At 42.3% G+C, this 27,567-nt stretch overlaps 1 protein-coding gene across 8 annotated transcripts in view; it reads right to left on the reverse strand.

The window, feature by feature from the left end:
- Positions 1 to 26,617, reverse strand: part of LOC109906541 (nuclear factor 1 B-type) — an 84,698-nt gene extending 58,081 nt beyond the window's left edge. For 2 of the 8 annotated variants that reach the window (XM_031792115.1, XM_031792109.1), the window contains exons 1-2: positions 24,379 to 24,859; positions 20,859 to 21,390 (exon numbers count right to left, since the gene is read on the reverse strand). In XM_031792115.1, coding sequence (XP_031647975.1) covers positions 20,859 to 21,390; positions 24,379 to 24,408 — 562 coding nt within the window. In that variant the 5' untranslated portion in view covers positions 24,409 to 24,859. Of the gene's footprint in view, positions 1 to 20,858; positions 21,391 to 24,378; positions 24,864 to 26,367 lie in introns of those variants that run through there. The other 6 variants (XM_031792110.1, XM_031792116.1, XM_031792111.1 and 3 more) reach the window with 5 other exon arrangements.
- Between the last annotated feature and the right edge of the window lie 950 nt (positions 26,618 to 27,567).

Consider the following 27,567-nt stretch of genomic DNA (forward strand, 5'->3'; position numbering starts at 1 on the left):
TGGAATATCTACATAAGCGTACAGAGAACCATTATCAGCAACCATCACTCCTGTGTTCCAACAGCACGTTGTGTTAGCTAATCCAAGTTGATCATTTTAAAAGGCTAATTGATCATCAGAAAACCCTTTTGCAATTATGTTAGCACAAGTCGCACTCTGGCAGTCATCCTGACCTAAAGGAAAGCACCCGTCTCAATGCCCCACGTGTAATCTACACACACTGGTACACTCCAACTACAGAGAAGGTTCAGGTTACCAACTACTGATGTTGGTCTACCTCCTCCTATAGGGACTTCATTAAGTGGCCACATTGTTCAACTCTGGAAGGAGAGAGAGAGAGAGAGAGAGAGAGAGAGAGAGAGAGAGAGAGAGAAAACCAGAAAGAGAGAGTCGAAAGCGAGGCATTTACTGATCTCATTCTGACAACAGGCCCGGAAAGGGAAGAGTCTTTCCCTGGAACTGCTCGTTTCAGAATGCCACCCATGTTTACACAGGTGGTACGTGAGAGGAGTCTTTCCCTGGAACTGCTCGTTTCATAATGCCACCCATGTTTACACAGGTGGTAAGTGAGAAGAGTCTTTCCCTGGAACTGCCCGTGTCATAATGCCACCCATGTTTACACAGGTGGTAAGTGAGAAGAGTCTTTCCCTGGAACCGCTCGTTTCATAATGCCACCCATGTTTACACAGGTGGTAAGTGAGAAGAGTCTTTCCCTGGAACCGCTCGTTTCATAATGCCACCCATGTTTACACAGGTGGTAAGTGAGAAGAGTCTTTTCCTGGAACTGCTCGTTTCATAATGCCAACCATGTTTACACAGGTGGTAAGTGAGAAGAGTCTTTCCCTGGAACTGCTCGTTTCATAATGCCACCCATGTTTACACAGGTGGTAAGTGAGAAGAGTCTTTCCCTGGAACTGCTCGTTTCATAATGCCACCCATGTTTACACAGGTGGTAAGTGAGAAGAGTCTTTCCCTGGAACTGCTCGTTTCGTAATGCCACCCATGTTTACACAGGTGGTAAGTGAGAAGAGTCTTTCCCTGGAACTGCCCGTGTCATAATGCCACCCATGTTTACACAGGTGGTAAGTGAGAAGAGTCTTTCCCTGGAACCGCTCGTTTCATAATGCCACCCATGTTTACACAGGTGGTAAGTGAGAAGAGTCTTTCCCTGGAACCGCTCGTTTCATAATGCCACCCATGTTTACACAGGTGGTAAGTGAGAAGAGTCTTTCCCTGGAACTGCTCGTGTCATAATGCCACCCATGTTTACACAGGTGGTAAGTGAGAAGAGTCTTTCCCTGGAACTGCTCGTTTCATAATGCCACCCATGTTTACACAGGTGGTAAGTGAGAAGAGCGCAGGAGTCCACATTACGCAACACCTCATTATGAATACTAAACCAAAGGGACATACGTACACACACGCGCACACACACACACACACACACACACACACGCACACACACACACACACACACACACACACACACACACACACACACACACACACACACACACACACACACACACACACACCCACTCGCAGACGTCTGGCCTAGTTGTCACAGACGCAGACTGTATTTGTGCTGAATGTTTCCAGTAATGTATTCTGAATTCTGGACCCTATGTATACGTGCGTGCATATCTTTTCGGAGTTCCCTTATACGGTACAAAATAGCATTCACAAAGTGCTCTCCTCCAATTACTGAACTCCTGCTGAAGTCGAAGTCGCTGGTTGGCTCCTATGTTTGACTCCGGGTGCCAGTTCCAACAACATCTGCTTGGAGCAGGTACAAACCCACGGACAGCTCTGCTAGCCCAAAGGTGCCTATGCAGAACATTGTTTATGCAATTGCACACAGCTGGCAGGCAAGGAAAGAGGGGAAATTATGGCGGCATCCATTATCAAGCCAGCAACTTTGAGATGTGTGCTCTAGTGGTGCGAGGTGTTCAACTTTCATTTTTGACTTGAGCCGATACTAGTTTGAAAACGGGTTCAAACAGGTTGAAAAGGACATGAGGAATACTATCACCAGAAGAAAGGTCATCCTGGCATGCTTTCTAAAGGAATGTGAATACTGACTTCCTCATCAGGATAAAAGGGGCAGTTTCAGTTTCCATAACGCTTTTATTTTATTTCCACTCACCTAGAGAGAACCCTTAAAAAAGGACAAGCGCTCTCTATTTGGGAAAACGTGTTAAAAAGCTACAGAACAGCTGTTGGGGAAACCCACACGAGGTAATTGTTCCAAACGCCTCAGTTTTAACACAGATTAAACACGATTAAATAACTATTTATCTAACCACAACAAGTCACCCTGCCAAAAGCCTTAAAAAGAAGACTGTCATTGTTTGTGCAGCTCGCTCTGTTCGGAGGAACGGTCGGAGGGGAGAGGGGGTGGGGTTGTTTTCTTAGTTTCCTCATGTACAGGAAGGAACTTTTACACACAGACAAACCATACATTAGCTTCTAACCAAGCTCACATAGGAAGAGGGAAACAGCAGGGTTGGTTGCTAAGGCAGGGGTCTTCTGAGGTGAATATGAAGGAATTTAGGTCATTTTAGCAGAGAGACATTTAAACAGCTCAAGCCATCACTTAGTGGAAATAGCGAGAGAGGCCCAGAAAAGGGGAGCGAGGGGAACAAGTATGTCTGGGGCGGCGAGGGTTGATTCTACTTCTTGCCCCAGACACAAACACAGAGCCATTACCTCCCATAATGGTACCAGTTAACATACTGTTTGTTCCGCCCTAAAAACAGTACCCCATCTTACTTCTTACCTTCAAATAGACATGGATGTTTTATAACAAACATTAAATCCCTGAAACTTAAGCTGGGAGTTGTTTTTTTACTAATAATTTTCTGACAAAGTTTTCAAAGGGTTGAGTAAAAAGCATACAAATTCCCTGTATCGTTTTGGATGCCTACAAAGTTTTCTTTGGTGTCCGGAGGCAGCTAATCACAATTTGAACTTAATTGCGATACTTAGCTAGAGCTTAGCATTAGCATAATTAGGTGCAAAATAATGAGTATGGGACTTACATGCAAGGAATATGACACACCTACATACAAAGTAACCCACTGACCTAGATAGACAATAGACCTGGTAACTGGCAAAATAAAGGAAACACCAACATAATGTCTTAATAGGGCATTGGGCCACCATAAGCATAGGTTCTACAAGTGTCTGGAATTCTATTGGAGGGATGCGACACCATTCTTCCACAAGAAACTCCAGATCTCCCATAAGTGTTGGGTTGAGATCTGGTGACTAGGACACAAACCTCTATAAACCTACTATGCTCCTTTGAGACCCCTTTTTCAAGGAGATCTCTTCTGCTAGACACGGTAGCCAAAACAATGGGCAACTGGGCATTTTTATACATGTCCCTAAGCATGATGGGAGGTTTTAATTGTTTTACTCAGGAAGCACACTTTGTGGAAGCACCTGCTTTCAATATACTTTGTATCCCTCATTTACTCAAGTGTTTCCTTTATTTTGGCAGTTACCTGTATATAACCCAGAGGAGATTAACTAGCTACCATCAAACCCTGACATAAAGACCTTTTCCCATAGAGATAAAGACAAGCCCACACACCCCCTCCCACTTTCTCTGTCTTAAACACACATGTGCGCAGATTCACAAAGACACCCCCACCCACAAACACAAACACTCTCTCCCTCGCTCACACACACACAAACACACACATTGTAAACAGTCTTTATTGAGACGTGAGTGGTTGTATAAACACAGACATGTCTTCTATTGAGAGGTCCCAGTCCAGTATGGGGAACAATAAGAGGGAGTCCCTGATCGCCTCCTCATAGACGGTGTGTACTAAATCCCATTACCAGGGCCACGGCATTAACATTCCTCTTGTCTGGCAGGTGACGGCTCCCTCTTTTCAGCCCCGTGCAGGGCCCGCCGCCCGCCTAAGAGCATGGGACAGAGTCACCCCGACAATACACACACACACAGATACATACACCGTCGCAGCCTCCAATTTATACACACACACACACCGTTGCACCCCTACAATACAGACATATAGACGGTAGGAGTGAGGAAGAGGAGGGGGGGGGGTGATTATTGGCTGGCGGCAACACTAAGTCTTTTCTTAAAGATCAGCGCAAGGACTGGTGAGCAAATCTCTGTCAATGGGGCTTTCTTCTGTTTCATGTCTCAGGGCTGAGAATTTGCTGATCAACTACGATGATAATTGTTTACTGGATTTTCTCCTATGCCAGTTCTGACAATGAAAGGGAGATGAGATTAAAGTGCTCTTTGATTATTTATTTTTTTATGATTATATTCACCACGACAAATAAGTTCAACGAGTTATCAATGCAACTTCAAAGCAGATCGGGACGCATACAGATAGTAGGTATATCAAACCGGTTCCCTTTCCATGGACAAGACATGCACTTTCAAGCCCACGTAGCACAGTAAAATGAAATGCATCACAGTAAAATGCATGAAGAACCAGTGTCTGAGTTTACAGTACAGTTCAGACGATGGAGTGTGGTGTACGTGACAGGGCGCATGTGATATGGAACGTATGTCTCTCGTGTCCTGCTCTGAACTTTCAGTCGGAGTTGAGTCCCTCCCTATATATAAACATATATCTAACCAGCCAGGGTGCTCCCTCCATCATGTAACCCCTCCCCCCGATCTCACACCTCTCAGTCCCGGTATGCTTTGATACCTACAGTATACCATCTCCAGAGATTTATGACGTTCAGCCACTAACCCCCCTCCATACTTTCATCATTTCAGTAGCTAGCTGAAACTGCCTTGCACCCCCCTCCTTTTACCCCCTCTCCTTATCGGTCTCCACGGTGGAAATGGGATGTTGCTGCTAGCCTGCTACAGTGACTTGTGGCTTTGTCCAACAGGGCTAAGCGCCATGACCAAAAGGGCTGCATGGACGCAGTTAATTATTCTTGGAGTGAAAAAAGCCCAAACAATTTTTTTCTCTCTAGTAGTTTTCTCCATTCATAGTAGTTGGCACTGCCCTTGAAGCCCTCTGCCAGTGCCAGGCCTCACTACCAAAACCCATTTTCATTTCATTTCTTTCCAGCTCTCTCCATTTCATTTCATTGACATTCCACCAGTTACTCTGTGTCATTTGGAAGGGCGGAGAGCCATGTCTGCACTTACCCGAGTCCTCCGACAGTGACAGGTTTTCAAGCTTCTGCTTGTTGGCTTTCTCTTGGATGATGACCAAGAGATCACCAACTGGGACAAGGCAGGCGTTCGTAGCTGTGTATAATTAAATAGATGCTCTGTATTTCTATGGACTGATTAGTAGGAATTAAGGAATTAAGAGTAAAATGGTGTGGAATCATAAATGGAGAACGTGGTGGAAGCGGAGTTGAGTTGGGAAAGAAACAGGTTGCAACTGTATGACTGGTAACAAGGATTGGCCAACACCAACTGTATGACTGGTAACAAGGATTGACCAACACCAACTGTATGACTAGTAACAAGGATTGACCAACACCAACTGTATGACTGGTAACAAGGATTGACCAACACCAACTGTATGACTGGTAACAAGGATTGACCAACACCAACTGTATGACTGGTAACAAGGATTGACCAACACCAACTGTATGACTGGTAACAAGGATTGACCAACACCAATGCAGACTGATTCATATTTATGAAGAAAGGTCCACACATTTTATAACAAGAGCTATTATTGTAAGTTAAGAGTAAATCCAATACAGTTCCCATCCAAACAAGATATTTTCCGACAACAATACTCCCAGTAGCCTGTTGGAAACATGATGTGTGTGGACACTCAGTGGTGTCTAGGGACATTGTGATAGTCTAACAGTTTCAGGAGTGGGTTGGAGGTTGGACATTTTACACAAAGTTGTGTAAGTCCAGAGAAATCAACAGTTTATCATTGTAGAACTACTGGAAATGTAACCCAAATACACGAGAACAAAAAAACGGTAAGGGGAGCACTCATTCACATTCCTATCCACAGAAATAGAACATAGCCAACTTCCATTAGCTCCCCACGTTAATCCCTAGGCTTAAGTTTAGCAGGCTAAAGTCCCCCAACTCTGAAGACAGAGTTGGCTCGCACATCCTCCAGTCCAGTCCATGGAACTCAACAGGCGGAGCGTAGAGTTTCCCCGGCCAGAAGGTGGCTGCAGACTGCAGTGCGGATTGGCTGCAGTGCAGAATGGCTACAGCATGGATTAGGACCCCACAGTGGCTCATTGTTAATTGGACACCATTTGTGAAAGCTACAGAGAGATTAGTTTGAACAGCTGCTGCCATTTGTCATAAATGCCCTTTTTGTGGCTTTATCTGCCTTATTATTCCATTGTAAGAGTTGGTTTGGTGGAGCACATACAGTTCATTCGGAAAGTATTCAGACCCCTTGACTTTTCCACATTTTGTTACGTTACGTTACAGCCTTATTCTAAAATAAATTAAATTGTTTATTTCCCCTCATCAATCGACACACAATATCCCATAATGACAAAGCAAAAACAGTTTAAATATTTTTTCAAATGTATTAAAACAACAAAAAAACTTAAATATCACATTTACATAAGTATTCAGACCCTTTCCTCAGTACTTCGTTGAAGTACCTTTGGCAGCGATTACAGCCTTGAGTCTTCTTGGGTATGACACTATAAGCTTGGCACACCTGATTCGCTGGAGAAGGAAACGGCGATTCCGAGGCAAAGATCAGGGTGCCTTGTGAAGACCAGGTGACGAGTGGCTATTCTGCCCTTGCCCCCCGTTCTGCTAGCTAACGTTCAATCGCTAGAAAATAAATGGGACGAACTGAAAGCACGTATATCCTACCAATTGGACATGAAAAACTAATACTTTATGCTTCACCAAGTCGTGGATGAACGACTGAGGTGGAGTATCTTATGATAAGCTGCAGACCTCACTATTTACCCAGAGAGTTTATCAGTTTTTTCATAGCTGCCTATATGATCAACATTGTCTTGATCAACAGTGGTAGGCCTGATCACTGACAACGATGAGATAGCCTATAGGGAGGAGGTCAGAGACCTGACCATGTGGTGCAAGGACAACAACCTCTCCCTCAATGTGATCAAGACAAAGGAGATAATTGTGGACTACAGGAAAAAGAGGACAGAGCACGCCCCCATTCTCATTGAGACCCTGGGTCTCAACCCCGCCCTGTGCAACTGGGTACTGGACTTCCTGACGGGCCGCCCCCAGGTGGTGAGGGTAGGCAACAACATCTCCACCCCTCTGATCCTCAACACTGGGGCCCCACAAGGGTGCGTTCTGAGCCCTCTCCTGTACTCCCTGTTTACCCACGACTGCGTGGCCACGCACGCCTCCAACTCAATCATCAAGTTTGCGGACGACACAACAGTGGTAGGCTTGATTACCAACAACGACGAGACGGCCTACAGGGAGGAGGTGAGGGCCCTCGGAGTGTGGTGTCAGGAAAATAACCTCACACTCAACGTCAACAAAACTAAGGAGATGATTGTGGACTTCAGGAAACAGCAGAGGGAACACCCCCCTATCCACATCGATGGAACAGTAGTGGAGAGGGTAGCAAGTTTTAAGTTCCTTGGCATACACATCACAGACAAACTGAATTGGTCCACTCACACAGACAGCATCGTGAAGAAGGCGCAGCAGCGCCTCTTCAACCTCAGGAGGCTGAAGAAATTCGGCTTGTCACCAAAAGCACTCACAAACTTCTACAGATGCACAATCGAGAGCATCCTGGCGGGGTGTATCACCGCCTGGTATGGCAACTGCACCGCCCTCAACCGTAAGGCTATCCAGAGGGTAGTGAGGTCTGCACAACGCATCACCGGGGGCAAACTACCTGCCCTCCAGGACACCTACACCACCCGATGCTACAGGAAGGCCATAAAGATCATCAAGGACATCAACCACCCGAGCCACTGCCTGTTCACCCCGCTGTCATCCAGAAGGCGAGGTCAGTACAGGTGCATCAAAGCTGGGACCGAGAGACTGAAAAACAGCTTCTATCTCAAGGCCATCAGACTGTTAAACAGCCACCACTAACATTGAGTGGCTGCTGCCAACACACTGTCAATGACACTGACTCAACTCTAGCCACTTTAATAATGGGAATTGATGGGAAATTATGTAAATATATCACTAGCCACTTTAAACAATGCTACCTTATATAATGTTACTTACCCTACATTATTCATCTCATATGCATATGTATATACTGTACTCTATATCATCGACTGCATCCTTATGTAATACATGTATCACTAGCCACTTTAACTATGCCACTTTGTTTACATACTCATCTCATATGTTATACTGTACTCGATATCATCTACTGTATCTTGCCTATGCTGCTTTGTACCATAACTCATTCATATATCCTTATGTACATATTCCTTATCCCCTTACACTGTGTATAAGACAGTAGTTTTTTTGGAATTGTTAGTTAGATTACTTGTTCGTTATTACTGCATTGTCGGAACTAGAAGCACAAGCATTTCGCTACACTCGCATTAACATCTGCTAACCATGTGTATGTGACAAATAAAATTTGATTTGATGATTTGATTTGGGTCTGTAGTGGAGCAGGTTGAGAGCGTCAAGTTCCTTGGCATCCACATCAACAACAAACTAACATGGTCCAAGCACACCAAGACAGTCATGAAGAGGGCACGACAAAGCCTATACCCCCTCAGGACACTGAAAAGATTTGGCATGGGTCCTCAGATCCTCAAGAGTTTACAGTTGCACCATCGAGAGCATCCTGACGGGTTGCATCACTGCCTGGAATGGCAATTGCTCGGCCTCCGACCGCAAGGCACAACAGAGGGTAGTGCATACGGCCTAGTACATCACCGGGGCCAAGCTTCCTGCCATCCAGGACCTATATACCAGGCGCTGTCAGAGGAAGGCCCTAAAAATCGTAAAAGACTCTAGCCACCCTTGTCATAGACTGTTCTCTCTGCTACCGCACGACAACCGGTACCGGAGCCCCAAGTCTAGGTCCAAGAGGCTTCTAAACAGCTTCTACCCCAAGCCATAAGTCTCCTGAACAGCTAATCAAATAGCTACCCAGACTATTTGCACCCCCCACCGCCCCACGCTGCTACTACTCTCTGTTATTATCTATGCATAGCCACTTTAACAACGACTTGCATGTACATAATTATCTCAATTACTTCGACACCGGTGCCCCCGCACACTGACACACACCGGTACCCCCTGTATATAGCCCCGCTATTGTTATTCACTGCTGCTCTTTAATTAATTTATTTGTTTTTCTTATTTCTTACTTTTTTCTTAATTTTTGTTGTTGTTGTTATTGTAATGGAGTGCTGCAGAGATGGTTGTCCTTCTGCAAGGTTCTCCCATCTTCACAGAGGAACTCTGGAGCTCTGTCAGAGTGACCATCGGGTTCTTGGTCACCTCCCTGACCAAGACCCTTCTCCCCCGATTGCTCAGTTTGGCCAGGTGGCCAGCTCTAGAAAGAGTCTTGGTGGTTACAAAGGTCTTCCATTTAAGAATGATGGAGACCACTGCATTCTTGGGGACCTTCAAAGCTGCAGAAATTTTTTGGTGCCCTTCCCCAGATCTGTGCCTTGACACAATCCTGTCTCAGAGCTCTACGGACAATTCCTTCAAACCTCATGGCTTGGTTTTTGCTCTGACATGCACTGTCAACTGTCGGACCTTATATAGACAGGTGTGTGCCTTTCCAAATTATGGCCAATCACTAGAATTTAGCACAGGTGGACTCCAATCAAGTTGTAGAAACATCAAGGATGATCAATGGAAACAGGATGCACCTGAGCTAAATTTCAAGGCTCATAGCAAAGGGTGTGAATACTTATGTAAATAAGCTATCTCTGTTTTTTATTTGTAATACATTTGCAAACATTTCTAAAAACCTGTTTTCGCTTTGTCATTATGGGATATTGTGTGTAGATTTATTAAATAAAAACATGTCCTCATCAATTTTAGAATAAGGCTGTAACATAACAAAATGTGGAAAAAGTCAAGGGTTCTGAATACTTTCCGAATGCACTGTACACTTGTTGGATGAGTAAACGTGCCTGACACGTGAAGACTTGCGTTAGCTCCCCGAGTTGCCTAGGCTTTAGTTCAGAGGGCTATATCACATGCATAGTCTCTGGGAGAAATGGCAGGGGATTGCCTCGACTCACTCTTTCCTTCAATAATGATCCTGAGGTCATACCAACACAAACCATGTCTAACCGTTTACCATGACATCGCAAAATGATTGATTTGCACTCTGACAGTTTTGAGATATAGATCAACTCAGCCATCAGATTGGGAAAATCCACTTCCATGAAGCTCAATGTTCGTCCGTGATGCTATAATTCATCAGCCATTGAAGAGTTTCTGAATGCTATTAGACTGGCCAGTTCGGCACCTTGAGTTATCCTGATAAGAACCTAACTGTTTGACCTCCATCAGTGTTTCCAAACAGCATCTCTTTCAATTTAAGTTGAGTGTATTTTGCATGGTTATTTATGCCTGATCCAATAGAGGAATGAATAGTTTTTCCTATGAAAAATCTGGGAAACGAGGTCTGGTATCCATAGCTGCCTTTGAAAAGGCATTTTGATAAAATACGACTGGAGTTTATATATAAATGCCTGGAATATTTCAAGTTTTGAGAATCTCTTATAAAATGGATTAAAGTTGTATGGTAACCCTAGGTGTAAAATGTGGAATAATGGCTTCTTATCAGAAAGTTTTAAACTGTCAAGAGGAGTAAAACAAGGTTGTCCACTACCGGCATATCTATTTATTATTGCCATCGAAATGTTAGCTGTTAAAATCAGATCCAACAATAATATCAAGGGGTTATAAATCCAGAGCTTAAAAACAAGACAGTTGGAAAAGCATTTCTCATGAAGCTGGTTGAGAGAATGCCAAGAGTGTGCAAAGCTGTCACTCTTTTTATTTTTTTAAGTTTCCAGACTCTTCAACAAACACGATTGGTTAAATAGACTCCCCCAAACACACAATTCCGTGCATACACTTTTGTGCATGTGTGGAGGTATTTCTCCGGGTCAGCAGAGTCTTCACCCAAAAACTGCTGGAATCCAATGACAGGCAAGGCAGGGAATTCCATTTGAGAAACATTTTAGTTATCCAGCGGCAGGACGTATATCCTTTCCGTGCAAAGTATCATTTCGAGACCTCATTCTTCCTCGTAAAATCCCGGGTTTCATTAGTGACCTCCGTTAGTTGTTAGCATAGCAGCGGCTGCTTTAATCACATCGTCCTGACGCCATTCCACTTGGCTCCTCAAAACACAGAGAGCGGTTGAACCGCGTTTTATCATCTAACAGTGATCTATCAAGACCTACCAGTGATGATAATGGTGGTTTCTTAGGGTCTTTCAAATATTTATCATATAGAGTCAGTCACAGAATGTGTACGTTTACATGCACACAATAATATAATTTTTCTGAATACTCAGATTCATATAATAGTTCGATTGAAATGTTTATATGCTTTGCAAGAAGAACGATTTCCCTAATAATCCTGTTTCCATGGACAAATCTGAAATCAGGGACTTCGATAAATGCAGAAAATCGCCAATCAAAATAAAAACATTCTACGACAGTGACCATGTTATTTTTTATTCTGAGTTCGGACATATAGAGTTTGTATGTGAAAACTATTTATACGAAGCATACTTTCAGTTTCTCCAAACTCACTTCGCTCATGCAAAATAGGGAGGCTTGCACGGCGGGTGCTAGCACATGCGCAGAACAAATATGCAGCTGGAACTCTGAATAAGGTGTTTACTTGTCCTACTAATTTGAAAGATTGCTCAAAAATCCAGGTGTTTTAATTTACGTATGCTTACTCTAATAATAACAACCTTACCACAATGAAGATAATCAGAGTAAGGTGAAACATGACAACACGAACACTATTATTAAACTGATTATGGCAGTAGGCCGAGTATGGCATTAAACATACTTGGCTAATGTGGTGGAGGAAAAAGTGTATGTTAATGCTGAATTTAGATAATGACCAGATCAGATGTTATTTTTTTCTTATGTTTATTTGACTCAAATGTTGGTCCTCACATATTTTCTCATGCCTGACTTCATGTACGTATTCTTGGTTACACTTGAAATAGACGTTTTCGTTAAATTTGAATATCTCCCTCCTCTGCACCAATCTCTCTCTTCCTGTAGGCTTAACTTCTAACTGGAAAATCTGTGTCTCTCCTTGTGTGTGTGTGTGTGTGTGTGTGTGTGTGTGTGTGTGTGTGTGTGTGTGTGTGTGTGTGTGTGTGTGTGTGTGGTGGAAGGGGGGGGGGTTGTATGTGTGTCTCTCGCTGTGTGAAAACAGGATATGATTATCACAGGGGGAAAGTAGCTGTCCAGACATACTCTGACATCTGTAGTTACACTGATTTGGGATTCATTTTCTGCTTGTTCCACCCTACAGGATGTCCACACGCAGCTAGAACACGTTTCAGGGAAATCTGCTTCCCAATCATAGAAAATCAGATTTTGTATTTTTATGTATTCATCTTTTCTATCATGTAGAACAAATTTGTTGAATATCATGAATATTCAAGTCTTTTTTAGTCATGTCAGCAGAAGCACTGAGCTTCAGTAAATCACCATGGTTTTAACATATACATTTTTTACCCCGATTTGTTGCTGATTCATTTTGAAAAAGGTCAACGAAAAATAAGTGGCAATATACGTAGGTCATGGCCGCATTTTACACACGATACGATTTGTTAACAGTTTTGCCTCATCCTACTGCTTTAAATTAGACTTCTAATGGTGTGAATAGCGTTTGGATGTTGGGTAATCGCACCAGTCAAAATACTTAGCTACACTGCTGTGTTGAATTTGTTTTTAAATCCTAATATCAGACTGGTTTTATTTAAATCTTAATGTCAGGAGGGTGGTTTTAGTTAAATCTTAAATGTCAGGAGACTGGTTTTAGTGCCACAGACATCTGTGCGGGAGGAGCAGAGGGCCTCTACAGAATTTGACAACTCAATGGGGCGCTAACTGATACCAAACACCCATTCCCAAGCCCCAGAAGCCATATCCTTTCTTTGACCCAAGGGATGACATTATCCAGCATTCCACTGGGGATTCACCCTACAAACAACATGCAGTATACACTTAGCCCCAACACACAAACACATATGCATGCATACATGCGTGTACACACACGCACAACCAGGCACACGCTCGCTCACAAGCAGAGTCACACTCACACACAAACACTGTAATGGGTTCCCTTTTCTCTATCCGTCCTAAACCTGGCAACTCCTACAATGACGGGGGTACTGTACATGCAGACAAAAGACAAGACTACCATCACTCAAGACCTCTGATCGGGCCTGTCCTAAATGAAAAGAGTCTGATGGGGAAAGCGGGAGGGGGTACGGGGAAGTAACCGTCTCCCTGGAAACCTCCCCCGATTGTCTGGCCCTTCCTGCCCCCCCCCCCCCCCCCCTTTATTTTTTCCCCTATTCTTTAGCTTGATGAAGGATGCACATTGGTTTTGCACGCTCTCGATCTAAAAGACAGTTTACATTGAAGGAATGCTTCTCCCATGCTTCTATTGCTCTCTGTATCGGAATATCTGGCCAGTATTCTAGAATATACTTTTACTTTCTGGTTCTAAATGTTGGTCTACATAACTACTTCTCTCTTTTCATCCTCCTCCGTCTTTCCCCTCTGATCTTTTGCTCTATTGCTTTCGCTCTCTCTTTAGCTCAAATCCATAATCACAGCTGTCAGATAAGGCCTGGTAGGCAGGCAAACTGTCAGGTCGAAGAGAGGAGAGAAGGAAAGAGGAGAAGAGGGAGGTAGAGTAGAGTAGAGCAGAGCAGAGCAGAGCAGAGTAGAGCAGAGTAGAGTAGAGTTGAGTTGAGTAAAGTAGCGTAGCGTAGAATAGAGTAGCGCAGAATAGAGTAGAGCAGAATAGAGTAGACCAGAGTAAAGTAGAGCAGAATAGAGTAAAGTAGAGCAGAGTAGAGCAGAGTAGAGTAGAGTTGAGTTGAGTAAAGTAGTGTAGAATAGAGTAGCGCAGAATAGAGTAGAGCAGAGTAGAATAGAGTAGACCAGAGTAAAGTAGAGCAGAATAGAGTAAAGTAGAGCAGAGTAGAGTAAAGTAGCATAGAATAGAGCAAAGTAAAGTAGAGTAGAGCAGAATAGAGTAGCACAGAATAGAGTAGAGCAGAGTAGAATAGAGTAGAGCAGAGTAGAATAGAGTAGAGCAGAATAGAGTAGCGCAGAATAGAGTAGAGCAGAGTAGAATAGAGTAGAGCAGAGTAAAGTAGAGCAGAATAGAGTAGCGTAGAGCAGAGTAGAGTAGAGTAAAGTAGCATAGAATAGAGCAAAGTAAAGTAGAGTAGAGCAGAATAGAGTAGCACAGAATAGAGTAGAGCAGAGTAGAATAGAGTAGAGCAGAGTAGAATAGAGCAGAGCAGAATAGAGTAGCGCAGAATAGAGTAGAGCAGAGTAGATTAGCGTAGAGTAGAATAGAGTAGCGTAGAGCAGAGCAGAGTAGAGTAGAATAGAGCAGAATAGATTAGTGTAGAACAGAGTAGAATAGAGCAGAACAGAGTAGAGCAGACTGCAGCCGTTGGATGGTAATAGTCGAGGCAGCAGCAGCATCTTTGTAAGCCAGGACAGTGAGGTAGTGTACAATTCGCGGTGTGGGACAGGGGGTCAATGTACCCATTTGTCTTCGTTTGGGAGGGCTGGTTGATGGTGCAGGGACTAGCTAGGAGGAGGGGGTGGCACTAGCCCTCCTGTCAAGTGGTCTCAGGGGGGGTTGAAATGTATTCGGCTAACCTCACAAAGCCTGGGAAACTCTGATGGAGCTTAACCATAAGATAAACTATATACACTGAGTGTACAAATCATTATGAACACCTGCTCTTTCCATGACATAGACTGACCAGGTGAATCCTGGTCAGAATATGATCCCTTATTGATGTTAAAGCCATTTCAATTAGTGTAGATGAAGAGGAGGAGACGGCTTAAAAATCCTTATTTAACCTATGGGACAATTGAGACATGGAATGGGCAAGACAAAAGATTGAAGGGCCTTTGAATGGGGTATGGTTATAGGTGTCAAGCGCACCGGTTTGTGTCAAGAACTGCAACACTGCTGGGGTGCTCAACAGTTATTAGGAAGGTGTTCTTAATGTTTTGTACACTTCTAGAAGAAATTCTGAACTCTTTTCTCCAATCAGACTCCTGTCTTCACCTGCACTGTTACATTGATCAAAAACACCACAAAAAGCCAAGAGGTGCTAAAGGAGTTCCACATTTCTCATATCAGTTACAGGGCCACATTTTCGGATTCCTTTTGGAGAGTGAAAATGAGTGATGAAGTTGGCTGAGAAGCAGACATCCGCATAGGGCTGTGACCTCTACATGGAGTTGTCTTGTTTCCGTGGAGATTTATGTACACGGCGCACACAAAAGAGGACTAAGGAGGTAACATGGGTTGTTTAAGCCTTGAGATATTTGCTAGAGCAAAACTCTGGTGCTAATGCCATGCCTCTGATAGTGCGTGGTAAAAACCTGGTTTCAGAGAACCAGAGTTGGCGTCGGAGAGTACAGGGCAAAGACCATAAACAAAGGAGGAGAAAGAAAGAAAATAATGAATTAAAAAAGAGAGAGCTTTACCAACACTAAATGTAGCTGAATGTAAGACCACATCATTTACACAGCAACAGGGTAGAAGAGTAGAGTAGCAGAGAGAAGGGGGAGGGACGTTTAGCAGGAAGAGGAAATCAATAAAGTGGGCAGCAGCGCTGAGAGGAACCTGTTCTAAGTGGATTAGACTGGGAGAATGTGTTCGATAGGTTATGGCTCCGAGTAAGATATTCACCGCAGGCCCAACAGCATACTGATGAGACGAGCCAGAGCTGAGCAGCACAGGTTTGTGTGGTTCACACTGAACAAAGCCTTCACAGAATGTCTTCACTAAATTCAGGACGAAAGCCTCCTCTGTTACATTGGAACTAGGAATTTGTTTGTTGCATAATTTACACTTTAAAAACCTATTTTAAATGTGACCAAACCATCCCTCTACACGTTCAATATAGTGAATTTGTACTGTACATAAAAACAAGTTTCATCCAAAGGTCAACCATGCTTCTATTGACGGAACTCAAACAATAAGTGGACTACTGTACTGTACTAACAAAACAGCTCTTTGTCATCCTAACCACAAAAAAAAATAAAAACATGGAATGGTGGTGTCCTTAACACTGTGTGCCTGCAACGATTTAGTTTCCCGCTACTGGCATCCTCCCAGCCATCCTTCTCTGGCTATGAGCCCTGGGCCTGAAGCAGCTGTCACAGGAGTCTGGGGGTGACTTGACGGAGAGTCAGTCAGAGAGGGCTGGGCAGTGTGCCGCAACTCTTGGTGGCAGAGGAGGAGAAAGGAGGAGGAAGAAGGGAGGGAGGGAAAGAGGGGGGGGATGTAGTGCTTAGCCACAGACCTCCGCTGTGACCCAGAGGTCGAGAGGTCAAACTCACTCCCCCTGACCATGCCTCAAATGCAGCCAGCTGGAAAATGAGGGGCACACAGCTCAAAGCGCTGCCCCACGCAGTGCAGAGCAACCAGCCGGCCAATGACCATAGAAGACAACCAACCAACATTGACACCCTGCCAACCTGGGAGGGAGCACGTCTTCTGCTGCCTCTCCCACTCACTGATTCAAAAACCTGACATGCGGACAGGGGGAGGGGCGCAGACTGACAAATGGTTGTCAGGGGACTACTGGTGGTCTGGGAAGCACGACGGCTGACCCCAATTGTTGGGTTCAAAGGGGGGGTGGGGGGGGGGGGTGCTTTGTAGGTAGTCCCCCATCACCCCCTTAGGCCAAAAGCTCCCTACGCCACTCACACGCTTTGGGGCCAACCTTGTGTTTTCACAGATCTGTTTTGCGCAATTAAACTTCAGTGGACACCCCGCCACATCTCTTAGCCAAGGTCAAGGCGTTCCATTCCATGGTCTGGCTATCGTAAAACAGAGCCGTCGTTTTAACATGGCAAACCATATTAGAGGGTAATCCATCCGGATCCAGGACCTATCAGGACTGTCAAAAAAGCTTGAAGAATGAAATGGGGGAAGGTTTAAAGAAGTGAAAATATGACTATGTTTTTACGACCATGTAAACTTTCAGCACTAGGATAATGGGGAAGGGACTTGGCCCTTGACCTCATGGGATCCTACCGTGGATCAACCAAGCCTGTTCTTTCACTGGCTATGAGTTATGTCGTTTTCTTCTTTAACATGAACTCGGAGATCACTGATCTCCTTAAAAGTTTCATGTTTTTTTTACAAGACTCATTTTGGATGGGAAAAAAATGATGCAAGAAAAACAAAATCTGAAATTCGAACTTAAATTAAATTAAAAGCAAAATCAGACAAATGAACAACTTTGGGACACAAGCTTTATAGACATCAGTTCTCTTTCACAGTACTCATTAGTGGGGTATAACATCGGAGGGGACCTCAGCCAGCTATCTAAAAGAGAAGCACTCAGACAGGCCCTTCATGTATAAGAGGCCCTTCATTCATATTAAATAACTGGTCTTTTGAGGCTCCGATTATATTTCAACAATAGCGTTCCTCCTAGCCTACATCAGAGCAAACACAAAGCGTAACAAAAGGGTATTCCAACTCAGATAAATACTAAATAAATACTGCAGAATCTATTAAATCCACTGAGGGATCTGGCATTGGGATTTAAAAATCTAAACCTTCCTCAAAATGTTCCCTTTGTCATCACAATCACTGTTTAGCTACTATAGGGACCCAGATAATTATCAGAAATCTCATGGAAATCAAGAGCTTTGGGTTGAGTAAATGGTGTGCGTTCTTATTTTAATATTTGGACAAATAAGTCTACAGTATCCTCAAGTGTTCATATATGATAAGCACAATGGTACCTTGTGCTTGTGAAACGGTGATGAAACTGAATGAACAGATGTCCTATCTCCGTGTCCTGACTTGAGCAAATCGAATAGTATTATAAGAAATATTTGATATGCGAAACACCCAAAACAGAACAAAAAAAATCAGCTAAATTACAATACAAACGAGAAATGTTTGATGAACACAAGGTGGTTACTAGTTTTAGCAGCTAGCGCCAGCACATGGCGAAGGGTATTATCCCATGCCAGTGGGTTTCCATTGAAAAAGACTGGCAGGTTGGCACAATGGCTCCCTCAACCCCCACACCCTGCCCCCAACCCCCTTCCAGCTGGCATTCATCTGGGCATGCACATGGGTGCTGCTAGGGCAGACTTTGCCCAGCTAAGCGCATCTATGCCTGACAACAACGGGTTGAGAAACCTCTCTAAAATTACCCACTCACTCACCGAGCCAGCGACCTTTCTTGGGCATCAACCCTGCAAAGTTAATAAATATGTATAGCTCAAACTCAACATTACATAAACATTACATAAGAAGCCATAAAGAAACAGCTGGCACCAAATAGTTTAAGAGGGTTACTCTTAACAGATTTGAATGTAGCTACATATTACACAAATGTATAATTCAACTAGAAGAATACTAAAGTTGAAATGTAATAAGGTGAAAAATCTAAGAAACCATGGGACATATGACATATTATTTTCCTAACGATTAACGGAAATGCCCTATTCTGTCAAAGCAGGGCAGCCGTTTGGCGGTTTCTTCTTTGTGTTTGTTTGTTTGTTTCATGCAGTTGCAGAAGAACAAAAGCATGGCGGTCCCCATTCTGCCACAGTCAGAAACTTTCCAGCGTGCCCACTGCATTGCGGATGCCAACCAACGAATCAAAGGCACGCTACAAGCAGACAAAGAGGGTTTGATGCCAACCTCGGAACCTCTAACAACCATTACTGGCGTTTTCCCTGCCTGCCTGGCACAGCGCAAACAAAATGGCGCCCGCCCCGCACGCTACCACAATGTGGCTACATTGTCTAGAAAGCTGGGCACTGGTAACGGCATGCCAAAGACTGCCCTTTGCTCTATACTCGGCAGCATAAAAAAAATATATAGATTTTTTTGGGGGAAAGTCTCATTCAAAAGAAATGGTGAATGCAAATGAAGGCTCGCTATATGGTATCTAGGCTACTCTAAAAATAAATATGGTAAGCTGCCAATATGGGAAAATCTGATTCTTTTTCATCCCTTGGGACAAATATTCATAACTGAAAAACATATTTTCAAATACTAGGATTCCCCAACTTGGTAACTGCATGTATACACATTGTAGTTCAACCAATTATATTAACACAACCTGTAGTGTGCTTTGTAAATTCGTATTCCTTACATGATATCAGTGGACCATTTTTGCGACATTTTGTGGTGTGCTGTCTGATACTGTTCATTTGTTAACAACAGTTCAATTGCGGCAGATGCAAACTAGACATGAGAATGAGCGGCGCCCTACAAAAGACACAAAAGAGGGTCTGATGCCAACCATGGTGCCAGTGGCAACCATTATGGTCTCTCTGCTGTGCCTTCTGCTTTCCCTGGCACTTATCAAACACAAAATGGAGGCTCTGCCTTTCATGACAATGAGCTAGCTAGACTGTCTGCGTTTTTTCTCCAACGGCCAATACATTACGGACTGGTACCTTACTGAATGTGTTGGCATTATCATTGGAGCATTTATTGTGGGCCAGGGAGTTCGAGATAACTTTAAAATTCCCACTTGTAAAAAAAAAATTTAACAAAATGTTAAGGGAATAGTTGTTCATGTAGTAAAGAAAAGTTAAGTGGCAAATACATAAGAGGTTGAATAACAAAGCAACCTTATTTGCCAGAATATATATCCGCAGTGCGGTATTGGTCTGAGAAAATGAGGGTTCTTGTCAGTTTCCTCTTCTTACAACAATATAAAGATCACTTTCTATCGTAACATCTAGAAATACTATGACTACTTTTGAGTTTATAGGCATTACATTAATTTCTGTATTACAAGTTCTCATTCAATTTTAAATGTCCTCTACATTTGCAATTTCTTACCCAAAGAATCATGAGATGTAATGTAAATATTTTGCCATTGTTATCTATTTATGAGCTATTTTAGAAATTTGGCCAATTTGATTAATTGACTATATGCAGAATTTTAGGGAACACATTTATTAATTTAACAAACCACATTTATTAATGAAAATCTAGTGGATGAACTCCTTGTTACAACAACTATATTAAAGATCCAATCAAAGATCAAGACTGTACATCAATCAAAATGTACAAATTTCCCTTTTTGCCCAAATCCCTTTTTCTAAAACATCAATTCATACCCATCACCTTAAATTATTTGCTTCAATTTGAATTATGTTTACTGATCCAAAAATGTACAATCCATTTTGTGAGCACATACTGTATCTGTGTCCATGAGCACAACCCTCTCTCTTTATTCAGAGACTATTAAATGACAATACTTGTAAATTGGCAGCACTATAATGTATTAAGTCTCTGTAAAGAGAACTTGTGTGTGCCGAAACAATACAGAATGCACAGCACATCCAAAATATGCAGCGGTATTTGGAACACAATCAAACCAATCTTCTATTGTCTGTGTGTGCAAAATATGTGTGCATTTCATGTTTTTTTTGACTGGTTGTATTGTATTGTTTTTTTTAATGTACATGCCATTTAATGTACATGCCCAGTGTTCATCTACATTGACGACAGGCCAGCTTCCTTCTAAAGACACCATAGTGGAGACACTCCAACCAGCCAATGAGGCTGCCAAAATGGCAGCGGATATGATACTTGACCTTGGCCAACCCTAAACTCCACCCACCCAACCAGTGATTCACACAGTAAGTCAACCTACCTTGGTCCTGGACATAGTATGCTAGAAACAAGTCCAGTTCCTTGACCGACACTGTTATGTGATGCGGCTGGACGCAAAGTGTTGGGTTGGTGCAATGCGACGACTTGATGAGGCGCTCTCCGTCTGTACTTTCCAATGGGATGCCTTTGAACAGGATGACCATGACCAGGTCCAAGCGCCACACCTTGTCGGCCTGCCGCAAACAGTCGATCCGCCGGATCTTGCCCTTCTGGTCAGGATTGGAGAGGACACAGCACGGGTGCTTCTTGCCTGTCACGCTGAGCACAAAGTCCTCGCGGTACTCCTGACGGATGTCCTTGCGGAGCTTGGCGAGGAGCCTGGAGGCCCACTTCTGCTTGATCTCGGGCTTCTCGCTGAGCAGTTCGTCCTTGACCACACGCTCCTCGTCCTTGGACATCCGCTTCTCATGCTTCTTGAAGTACTTGCGTTTCCTCGCCTGGAGGTTGAACCACGTGTAGGCGATGGCACGGACATGAGGGAGAAGTGCCTCGATGAAGGGATGAAATTCATCCTGAAAGACAAGGGGAAGATGGAAAATAAAGAGAATCAGAGAAGTTAGTTGGCATAGTCATGTCAAGTGACCTTTTTCGCAAAAGTTGAGCCAGAAGTCTTCCTGAACAGAAGATAAATACCCCATATACACATTCACATTGTTACAGGAAAAGGCTGACAGAATACCTCATGTACACAAGTTGACATGATGCATTTTGTGGTTACAATACAGTAAAATGACAAAAACAAAATTAAACAATGATGTACTGTAGACAAACCACAATTTCACGACATATTGACTGCTATAAGACAGTCAAGTCTATCTGGCCTGAGAGTTTATAGGACAAATCTGTTCAGAGAAAAAAAGCCGTTTTACCATCTTCAATACGGCTGGGATTACAACCGAGAAATAACGATCTAGGTTGACGAAGATACGAGGATGCCACCGTGTTTATTACAACCGCCAACACCACAATAGAATGTAGTCAGATGCTGTTCCTGTTTCCCCCGAGCATGCTCCGACTAGGACTGCTGGGTTGTTGGCACAAGAAGCAAGTGCCTCTCACACTTGCATTTCTCTTATCAAACTGTCCACATTCCAACATGTACTTGCCCTTCACTGGAAACGGAGAAAGGATAGTCTGGAAGGGGGGGGAACTAGAGTGTAGTAAAAAATGCTTGCATAACTGAAGGGGCGGAAAGGAGAAACCTCAACCCCCCCCCCCCCCCCCCTCTGTTCCTTCAACACAGTCACCTTCCATGTTCCAAAGGCAAGGAGTAGAAGGTAGGGAAAATAACATATAGTATGCCTCAACCTAGAGCCATTATTGACATAGTCCCAATCTATGTTTGCAGTCCCACGCCAAGTCCCTTAATGTGTTTTCATAGATGCATGGCACTTACTCAGAGTCATTCAAAAAAATCTAACCAAGGTTGACAATAAAAATGGCATCTTGGCACAACCTGCAGATTCTATGTACCTTCACTACTCCTTTAATAAGGGCGGCGTTGGAATGCCTTGTGCTAAGAGGGAATGAAATCCTTTCTAAATCCACTTTAGGTAGGCAGGTTAGATTTGTTTTTCCTCTCACATGTAGGCCTATGTGTAGATAGCTTGTTTGGCTGCATAGCGCAATGCCAAGGATCATGTCATTTTAACTAAGACAAACTATTAGGTTATAATGACTTAAATTAAACTGTTTTTCTTTTAATTTATGAAAAAGACTTTATTAATACACGTCCAAATTATAATTAAATATTGCAAATAATTTTACGTTTAGTCAAATCTATGGCCAACCTAAAGTGCTTTATTACAAATTGAACATAAATAATCTCATATTCTAGTAGCTGTTAGTGTTGAATAGACAGGAAAAACATGAACATTAGAATTTTTAAGTCATTACTATGTCAAAATCAACAACTGTAAGACAGTTGTTCTGAAAACAGCCTCGGAAGAGTTAAATTACATATTGTTCTTTGTGTAAGCAAGCACACGGGCTCTGGGAAAACCACAGAGATTCAATCCCAGTTATCTCTATGCTCTTAAACTACCCACTGGTGTTGTTCAGAGAAAGCCACATTGTTGATCCGCCCTGTAATGTGCCAACAAAACTTGACTTTGGGCGCTGAACAAACACACTGAAGGCAAAATCTATCATCAATAACAACTCATCCAATTTGGAAAGTATGAACTGGTGCTGTTATTCTTTAGAAAGGGAGTTTCTTTGAGATAAAAACAATGTTTTATGAGGCTTTAGAAAAAAAGTAACAGTCAATACCTGTGAAAGTGATAGGACATTTTAAGCAAGACATCAGTAGTAATAATAGTGAACTTAGTTTTTTTATGATATCGCCATAACCTCACCATAAAAGTTGATACGGCTACAGTAAGGTACATAGGATATAAATTAGCTTTACTTACAAATAACCATAATGACATTACATTTCCTATTTGCTACATTATAATGAATTGCAGTTATACAGCAACCAATTCCAGCTCATAAACTACTAACTTATTCTCTACTATAAAAAAGTAAGCCTAGTTTGCACTACAAATTAAGGTTTGGCTATGCTACATTTCTAGGTAAGCCTTGGGATTGCATGTGGTGCTGTTTGAATAGGAGTGTCTGCTAAATTACTAAAAAGATAAAGGTTTAAGACAAATGAGTTGGCAAGGGCCTGTGTGCAGTGCACTATAGTTGAGGTCATAAAAGCACAATCCTCTTTAAGCACAAACTAAACCACATCTCAGCCAATCACTTACTTTAGCCAAGTAAAATATAAACAGTCAAATTGAGTCAGCCAAAAGCCCTGATACTCTGCCCAACCACTTATCATTGTTTTCATCTTCATTCACTGCAAGTGGCTCCCATGCAACTCGAACAGAGTGAAACTTTCTCCTGAAACGCACTGTGAAAAAAAGTATTGTCCAATATTACCAGGCCAAAACCGATTTGGGGTCATCTAAAAAATATATTATAATAATAATAGTAGTCCGTTTATATGTTTTAGTTTACACATCAAACACAGGTTAAAAGGAATGACGTTGAGATGTTCTATAATATCATCTCATAACCTATATCATTTGATCACGGCATTTTAAAAGAGGACTTTTACGCACACGCTGGAGCTATCTTATTTAGAATACACATGGCGGTACTGCACAGACACTTTGGCTTATTTTCTCTATCACTGGTAAAACACGTTATTTCTTACTCAAAAATGAACTTGTCATCCTATAATACAATATACAGTATTTCAAGCGCTTTAAATCAACACACATTATTAGACCAGGTGAAAACCATATCAATACCAAAATATACACAAAACCAAATGGGTTTAGATACGTTTCATACTGCTACAAAAGATATGTATTATATAAGCTAAAGTTTTATCATATTTTATAATAATAATAAAAAAGTTACTAAATAAATCACGCCGCAATAATAAGCATGGCACATAATCGATAATAACAAGAAATCAATTTAAAACATTGCTTAGGCTATACCTGAGTAAGACAAATTGGAGAGTACATCATCAGCCAACAGTGTACACAAAATAGGTACTTCGATTGATTTCTCTGAAAATCACTTTATCGCGCCATTCTTCCTTGCCGGTAAAGCACCATGCAAAATTGTGGAGAAGTTATCCGTGTAAAGGTCTTATCCAAGAACATCAGTGAGATTGTGAAAGTCCAAACAATCCCATGTCTCAGTTCAAATGGAGACGATATGGCAGATAGGCTTATGCTTTTACAAATAAGCACGTTGAATGCCTATATGGCTCTTTCAATCCGAGCCGGCGCAAATGAAAATAAATCTCGCTACTCTGGAACCGTTCGCTTTATAACGTGAGAAGTCAATTCATAAAAGCATTTTGAAAAGTATAGAAAGCGCTGAATTTTGGAAACCCACACTCTTCAAACTTGATAGCCTAGAATATCGACCGGTACACCCTCCGTCTGAGCGATACTAACAAATCAGTCGCCAAGATTTTTCTTCTCACTTAATTACATAGTCATACTCCTCCCCTTCCAACAAACGCATTCCATTGCCACCAGCCCACCTTCCCGTCTCCCTCAGAAAACACAGCATTAAACTCTCCCCCCCTTCGCTCTCTGAGTTATGATTTTTTTCAACAGAAGACTTTGGACCAGCGTGCCGGTTCGAAAAGGAATTGGAATGGAAAATTCCCTTACAGATACGATATGGACTAGAGGCCTTATTCGAACTCTCTGTTTTACAAACAAGCCTAATAGCGTCGATAATTTCCCTATACAGTATAGGCTAGGCATAATGTAACAGAACATCTAATAGAAATGCCCGACGTGGCTTATAATACACTTCCAAAATGCATTTCACACTCCACAATATATACGATGTCTCCCTCTATTCACAACACAATTTGAAAGTGAAATCAAAGTGCAAATTTGCCTGGATGGCACACATTTAATGAAAATGGTTCAGCAACAGTGGATCATTATAGTTTCGATGTTAAAATACACATAGCTACACATTCCAAGTCAACTATGTAAGGCAAATATATAGTATATGCACTTTTCTAAACTATACCAGTATAGGACATTGTTCAATGTGCGGTATGTTATGGTTCTGGTTCTGATGTGAGTTGGTTAAACAGTTGACTGCTTCCAAAACTTTGACCCACCTGAGGTCATTTCAGTTTACGCATGACCCACCACATAAACGAGACTACAATGTTTTTCACCATGACAACACATAGCTGCGACCTATGAGGTCTGGACTAGTGATCCAGACCCACCATTTAGGAACTACTGGAACAGAGGACAGCAGCGGCCTGTCAACGAGTTCAACCCTATATTTCACAAGAACAGCGGCACTGACGGTTCGCGTCAACTCCACAGTAATGCCTCAGTTCGCCTAAACTATAATTTCGTGTCAATCAAATAGTAAACAATGGTTTATTTTAATCCGGACTGAGAGACAAAAAAAGCCATGAGGCATAAAAGTAGGCTGGACTACTGTAGGCTGGATGCCTGTTTTTCAATGCAAGGCGCGCAGAGGAACATGGTGTTCATAAATTCATGTTGACATTTTCCTTTTCATGGAAGTTACCGCTCATTATTGGACTGTATCAGTGGTGTAAATATGGTGTGGCCTAAAGGGGAACAATTATCCCTATAGTTGTGACCTTCTTTATCTCAAAATGTGGTTGCAGAAAACTATATTGTGCCAAAAGCGTTGCATGTGTAACCTCCTATGGAATTGTTCCACACATTCCAAATGTAGTTCATTGACAACAGAGGGGCCGTGGAGTTTAACGCAGGATGTGTGCCAACCGAAAGAAGAAAAAAAAACATAAATAATCGTATATCTGATAATAGTCTTGTCCACTTGTCATAATTCTATACCCGCTCAACCAGACCGGGTTGTGGTGAAGAGCAAGTCATTAATGGGAAAAATACAATGTTGTAACATTTGAAAATGACACATAGCAATAATAATCCACGTTCACGTACCATTGAACTGTATTGCATGGATTTAAAGGGGGATCCTGGAACCTGGGTGAAACAAGGCGGTTGCCTTCACATTTTTCACGTTCAACTTTGTAGGCTAGTGCTTGCAAAAAAATCAACACCGGAAAATAATTATTGGCAGAAAGGCGCGTAAAATCAAGTCAGCCAGCAGCTCAGCTTTTTTATTCCTTCCTCTTCAACTCTTACTTTTGGATTGGTTTTGGTTTGTTCAGTTGTTGAACGCAATCCAGAAGAGGCTGAGTTTTCGTAACTGGGCAGGTCTACGGCTTCACTTTCCATGTCTGACTGCCGCCCGCCTCCCGTGCAGCTCTGCGCAGCCAAGAGAGCTCCGCACCTAGAACTTGGATTCTCGCCTCTCATTGGTCAGGGCGGCGGCGGCATCAGTAGGGCCCTTCACTTCCGTTCGCTACTCAGTGTTTTTGGCTTTTACTTGCATGTCAATACATGATAGGCTGCAAACTGCTGGACTGGCATACATTGTGGTTATTCAGGGTTTATAGATACGAGTTAATGTAAAGTGGCAATCAGAAGTTGATAATATAAAGCTGAGGGATGGGGCTGGATACATGTAACCACTCTCAAATTCATAAACACAGTTATGGATACAAAACACATAAACAGTCTGAACCATGTTGAGGCTATATAGTGTTTGTTTTGTTTACAAACATTGCATAAAACAAGCTTACGTGTTGGGTTTTGATGGGGTTAAACTAAGCTCACGAGGCATTTATAAGTTATATTCGTCAAGAATCAATGGGTACACATTATTGCATTATATGTAGCCTACAGAAATGGATGTATCAACTACAGATTATCCCCTTAAATGATCTGTGGTTACAAGATAAACCAAAGAAAGTCATTATGTCACTTAGGCATATAATCATAATACACTATTATTATCATCAGGCCTATATTACAGGCTATACTGGGCTACTACTATACTACTACTACTAATCCTTGTAAAATTGCTAGTAATATTATTATTAGCATATTATCATGATTATTATAGGCAAAAACTGTATACAATTTGTTTGTTTTTTACAGACTATATATATTTTTTTAAGTATGAAATTGTACTATAGGTTACCAACAGTAAAGACTACTGTCCTTTATTGATTTGAACTAATTAGGTTTAATGAACTACTCGCTGTGAATTATTTCCTCATTAATATGGAAATCGTT

The sequence above is a fragment of the Oncorhynchus kisutch genome, linkage group LG16 (assembly GCF_002021735.2).
Source record: "Oncorhynchus kisutch isolate 150728-3 linkage group LG16, Okis_V2, whole genome shotgun sequence".
Lineage (NCBI taxonomy): Eukaryota > Metazoa > Chordata > Actinopteri > Salmoniformes > Salmonidae > Oncorhynchus > Oncorhynchus kisutch.